The sequence below is a fragment of the Phoenix dactylifera genome, chromosome 6 (genome assembly GCF_009389715.1).
Source record: "Phoenix dactylifera cultivar Barhee BC4 chromosome 6, palm_55x_up_171113_PBpolish2nd_filt_p, whole genome shotgun sequence".
NCBI lineage: Eukaryota > Viridiplantae > Streptophyta > Magnoliopsida > Arecales > Arecaceae > Phoenix > Phoenix dactylifera.
Genome location: NC_052397.1, coordinates 447,289 through 453,220, shown reverse-complemented (window position 1 = coordinate 453,220; position 5,932 = coordinate 447,289). Strand labels below are relative to the sequence as shown.

General features: G+C 42.7%; 1 protein-coding gene across 1 annotated transcript; it reads right to left on the bottom strand.

The window, feature by feature from the left end:
* Window positions 1–725: 725 nt before the first annotated feature.
* Window positions 726–4,160, bottom strand: LOC103703758 (alcohol acyltransferase 9). The gene is made up of 2 exons (XM_008786727.4): window positions 3,491–4,160; window positions 726–1,962 (listed from the first exon to the last, which is right to left on the bottom strand). Exons 1-2 carry the CDS (start codon window positions 3,917–3,919, stop codon window positions 1,039–1,041), a joined length of 1,353 nt encoding a protein of 450 aa, XP_008784949.1. The 5' UTR covers window positions 3,920–4,160; the 3' UTR covers window positions 726–1,038.
* Between the last annotated feature and the right edge of the window lie 1,772 nt (window positions 4,161–5,932).

The window sequence follows — 5,932 nt, the reverse complement described above, 5'->3', positions numbered from 1 at the left end:
AAGAAACTCTGCCGGTGGATTTGGTCCCCTCCTAATGTATGATGCAGCTAATGATAACCTCAAGGAATGAATGATGCAAAATAGATTACGTGAAAGAATGGCCAACGAGATAAAAGCATAGATTTCAAGCTAGGAGAATATAAGAAACATTGAAATTTTAGACACGTCGGGCCTGGGTCTTGGTAGGTGGATGTTAATCTTAAAATTTAATGACAAGGTGATAAAAGTCAATGAAAATTTCCATGGATGGACGCATGCGGAAAATAATGTTTCTGCAGTCAATGAGCGTCATGGGAAGCTTATAATGTAGCATTTACGATGATAAAAGTTTCGTATAGCAACACTGACGCTACATGCTGACTCTTATAACCAAATAGAATCGAGCCAGCTGTATGAGAATCGTCCCTAGACTTCAACATATATAATGGGAAAGGAAACAAAATGTCAATTAATCAGCAAGATTTTGTTATGCAGATGACGAAAGAAGACAAGTGTTTGGTCAAGCTTGTTTAGGCCTAATTTTTGCTCGAGCCACCTCATTCAGACAGAGAACTTTAGTGTATTAATTAAAAACTAGGAGATGAGATGTTAACTAGTTGCTAGTTGCTGGAAATCATTACAATGACATGAGCTCCCCATGCTACCACTTCTAAAATCTATCATTCCAGTTCATCGGATGAGGAAAAAAGAACCCCCCTGTTGTTGTAAAAAATTTAAAAAAAAAATAAAGAAGATAATAATCAAAAGTAATCATAAAACCATAGAAGATAAATACATATATATGATAAGGATCAAGAAGAGATCTGACATTCAATTTGTATAGCCTTGCAGACCTCTTTTAGATACTTCAGTAGAATAGGTTCAAATGGGTGCGACCAGTTTTTGCAGACCCCTTCGGTGTTTCGTATTTATGCCGAGATGCGTCACAAGCCAGATAAATTCCCCTTCTTTTGGGCCTATAAGGCTATAACGGATATAACGGAATTTTAAATATGGTAGCACGAGATGGATGAAGCAGCACACCACAATGAGCTAAGGCTAATAGCCTCTTCCTCCAGTCTCCTTCCCTCCATCTTCCTTCTCTTCCCTTTCGCCAATTCCCTTGAGGCAATATTGTTCGAAGCGGTCGGCGATGCTCTGAGGGACCGACACCAGCATGGTGAAGGCATGCAGATCTCCGATCACGGGAAGGAAGAGGCAGTATATCTCGCTAGCCAGAGGGCCCATGTGAAGAGGCCTCCCTACCCCGAAATCCAGGTCCTCCAATCCAAGCTTCGACCATGGCGAGATGACCAAGGTCGACGAGAGGTCCGGCTTTCCCCTCCTCGCCTCCAAGAGATCGATCATGGACCGAATGTAATCGTCGTCGAGGCTCGCCTTGGCCTCCTGCACCAACTTCACACCGTAGCGCGCATTGGATGTCACCAACCGGTCCACCGAAGTCTCCGCGCAGCCTAGCACGAAACCATTTCCGTAGAAGCCTCGTGGAAGCTCGGGCTTCAGCCTCTTGCGCACGCTGACGGAGAAGAGGAGCTTGACGCGAAGAGAGGGCGGCGGGTCCAGAGACCTGATCCAGGCGCGCCACACGTGCGAAGCTAGGACTTCGAAGGAGGTGCATTTGATGGAGGGAACGCATTGCTTCTTGAGGTGAAGGATCTGCGAAGCGGTGAAGGTCACGGCGACCGGGACTAGCGGCTGAGATAGGAGGAGTTGGGTCAGGAGCTCCACGGCGGGCTCGCCGGCCGGCGGTCCGTTGAATTCAGGGTGGAAGAAGGGGATACAGGGTGGCGTTCGGGGCTTCAGCGCGTGGCGGCCGTGGAAGGGGGTGACCGGGAGATTGGCATTAGGTTTCGCGGTGATTTGGGCCCATGCATGGAGAAATTGAGCTGATCCAATGCCATCGCAGAGGCAGTGATTGATGGAGGTAGTTAGTATCAACCCGCCGCAGCTTAGATGAGTCGCCTGAGCACGAGAAAAAGGGAAAAGTAGTAAGTTAGTTTCAGGTTCTTTTTCAGCGTTCTCAACTGCTGCTATGCATCACCTGTAATTTGATGTCAAGAGGTTTCCCTTTTCATTAAGAAAAAAGTTTGGTACCGAGTGGGAATTCTAGATTTGGTTTGACATGCTGAGGGCCAAACTCAGATGATGATGATTGTTGTGGTTCAAATTCTTTGTTTGTCATCAATGATGATCTCTGATCAATTCGGTCCATGCTCTCACGAAGATGAGCCCAAATGGTAGGCCACCATTAGACGGTGGTAGTGGAGCTCGCTCCAGAATGATGACTCATCGTGGAAAAGCAGAAGAGTCATTATCTCGAAAGGAACGGCAACAACTACATCACTACCGGAGAGAATACCATCTAAACAGATTTCTTTAGGGGTTTCTTTTCGTTTTTTACTCTGTAATCTTGTAACAATATAACAAAGCGATTAAGTTAAGAATCAAAATCCGATTTTTCGAAGGATAAGAATTAAGAAAGCGATCACAAGGATCTATGTATTATTTCCGCGCCATTTTCGCGGAAGCTGGGGCAGACAGCTGAATCAAGCAAGGACAAGGAAATTCCATGGAAAAAAGCTGAGTAACCACCTATGGACAAGGATTTATAGGCTGGTACAAGTGAGATCTCTCTTCATAGACTGAATCATAGAATATAATCTGCCATCAAAAGGATGTCGATCTCAATCTATCGTGAGTGCTAGTGGACTCGAGATTTCTTGGAAGATATCTTAGGAAACAGGGGATTGTACTGCATATATATTTTAAAAAAACAAAGTGATAGGAAAAGGGACGCAAAGAGCAATGAATGTGCTTCGAGAAAGCAGATCTCCTGCTCGGTTTGGGCCTTAAAGAATGGAGGAAAAGATATCGAAAGGCGCAGAGCATCATAGACCGAAAAAAAGTAGGGAGAGAAGGAAAAAGAGAAAGGAATATGGCACGCCACCCCTAAAAGCTTCGTTAAACGGTTCCATACCCCTAGCCATCGCGAATCCACTGCCATTTTAAGGAAGCAAAGTTTGTTCAGGCAAAGAACCAAATCTAAGAACAACAGAGAGAAAATGGAAATAAACAAGTAGAAAAATCAAAAAAGCATAGCTACAATATCTATTCCACATGCGTAGCTGCATTTTAGATTAAATTAAACTTCTCTAGCATAAATACTAAGTCGGAAAACATCAGATAAAGCATAAACTCCCCGCGACTTCGGTAGGAATAAAAAAAGAAAGACAAGACCAGACAAGACAACCAATAAACAGATCACAAAATATATAGCTTCCATTATATATACATATATTATTATTATTATTATTACTATTATTATTAAAAAGATAGGTACAAATAAAACAGAGATAAAAACCTACCGAGCAGGCTTGAAGATGGATAGAGCTTTCATTACAGACAGATGATATTATATATTTTGAAGTAAAGAAAGGAGCGGAGCAATAAAAGGAAAGAAAGAGAAGAAGAGTCATGGAGAGGAGCTCACCTGAACAACAAGTGGAGGAACGCTGACAAAGCTCTGAGCTTCCACCCTGTACAAGAGCTTCCTCCAAGACCTGTTGGGCTTTCGCGAGCCTTCTAGAAATTCTGCCACAGAGAGATCCACATACCCCTCGGCAAAGAGAGCCCCCTCCCCATTGCAGTCCACCTCCAGCTTCTCCCCATCCTCCTCACTAATCCTGAGCCTCCCTGCTAAAGGGTAGTACTCCACCAAAACCTTGGACAGGGACTCCTTCAAGACCTCCACCTCCACCGATCTCTTATACAAGTATAAGTACTTGATCGAGAACCTCAAAAACTTCTGATCATCAAGGTTGGAGAGGTAGAGGGTGTGCCTTGGTGTGGTGCTGCTCGGCTTCACCAAGGTGGGCTCTGTTGGGTAGCGGCAGTCTGGGATCTCTATGGACTCTGTCATGGCCTCCAATTTCAAGGACACCAGATAAACCCGGAGAGTGATATATATAGAGGTTCAGCGTTGAAAGAGACTCGAAATCATGGGAATGAGAAGTGGGTGTCGCCTGTGTGCGTGTGAGAGAGAGAGAGGGTGGGATTTGGAGACATGTACTGCTAGATTCTCTAGCCGGTGACAAGGTGGGAAGTAGTAGTTGGAGGAGCAGAGAGGTAAATCAGGGAAGTTAGGCAGGACGGGCTGTCATCTGGCCTGCTTAGATTTGGTATTATTTTTAAGCCCAGCCTCTTATGGTTGTGGGCAATTAAATTGAGCCATGGGGTCTACACAAATTAGTGCGAGAGGGCGCACGGACCGGGACGGGGATGAGCCTTATAATGGGATGGCACGTTGGATCAGATGGATCAGGCTTTTGTTTTTTTTCAATAAAAAAATCTCCGGTGGTAATGAATGGGGTGACAATGACAATGGACCCTTCCATGTTGATGCGAGAATCTTAAGCCTTTTTAGCTACACGTTACGTTGCATGTGTAGTGCCTCATGGTCCCCAAAACATCAAGACTATTCTAAGAACAGGTGAAATTGCCTATATTTCGATATGAACTTGGATTATGGAGAGAAAATTGATTAAACAACTATTTAATCTCATATGATTTGAATCTAGAGCCAGCAGTTAAAAATGTAGAAAAAAAAATTCTACATTTTAGATTTATCAGGGGCTTTAGTTTTGTTGTTAAGAAAGTAAACATAACTATACTGAAAACTTCTTACTATTTAACGTAAAAGACAAAAGTCCGCTAACGGTAGCGTGTATTATTTCGGAAAGCTTCTTTTTACATGTTGCCCCTTTTTTTTTCTAAGCCTTGGTCAACTTACCTCTGACACAATCGATGCAAGTTAAAAACTCACCAGCATCTACGTTAGAGTAAATTTCATTCTTTATAAATCTTTTAGTTGGCTCTTTTGATATATGACCGAGTCTTTTATCCTGCAACATAAAGATTTACTTATTTTTTATAATGCAAAAATTCAATCACTGCAACCTGCAGTTAGAAAAAAAAAATTCTAACAAAAAATTCACCACAAAGTCTGAGCAGACAGCAAAGTCTTATGGACCCGTGATTCTGGGATCAGTCCTTTAAGCATGGAACCCATACTTGAATCCTTAAAAGTCAAGCATGGTGGAAAATGCTCGAAGATCATTTGGATGCTTGCACAAAGCTTTATATGCACGCCGACAACATTGTAGGTAGGTGGTCCGCTAATCTACACAAGTAGCATGGAATTTAATGGCTGTTTTTCTGAACTTTCCAAAGAAAAAACTGGAGCCTAGGTAAATAAACTTCATGGCTAGCTTTAGGCTCAAATAAATTAACCCCTTAATCCATCAATCCGAACATTATGTGGACGAGCCTTAGTACAAATCGAGATATGTTAAGTGTGGGTGGTGTAGTCTCGGCAATGCCAATATGTCAATTGTAGTTAAACCATCCGATGTTAATCTATATGATTGCTTTGCCTCTAATTAATATCAACATATAACTAAGTTGGTATCTTTTAATTACTTAATGCAAAAGGAATTCTTTTCTTTTCTTTTCTTTTTCTACGTTTGCTGATCAGTGCTTCTAGATAGTGTGGCCTACCGAGAAGGATAAATTAACCCTAGTCCCACTAGCTCCAAGGCCACTCCATTTATGCATGATATAATGCCGACTGACATCACTCTCATGCCACATAGCTTCATCTCACATGCTCCCACATCCCATTTCACGAAAGCCATCATGCGAGAGAAACCTCAGAGATGCAAGTTGAGATCTCAAGTCACCACGCAGGCCAAAAGCTCCATTTCTATCACTCCATCCTTCTTTCCTTGACGAACCCAACTAAGAATACGAAAAAGATGCACATTTTCGTTCTTGTCGTTTCCTAGATTTCACGTGCCAATCCTGTGCTCATCTTCCATCTTGCAAATATCCCATAGGATCTGTGACAGAATTTATATTGCATCACTGTGCGGTA

Coding starts and splice junctions, on each gene's coding strand:
- LOC103703758 (XM_008786727.4), bottom strand. CDS start 3,919: ATGACAGAGTCCATAGAGATCCCAGACTGCCGCTACCCAACAGAGCCC. Junction 1,963..3,490: donor TTCCTCCACTTGTTGTTCAG/GTGAGCTCCTCT, acceptor TCTCGTGCTCAG/GCGACTCATCTAAGCTGCGG.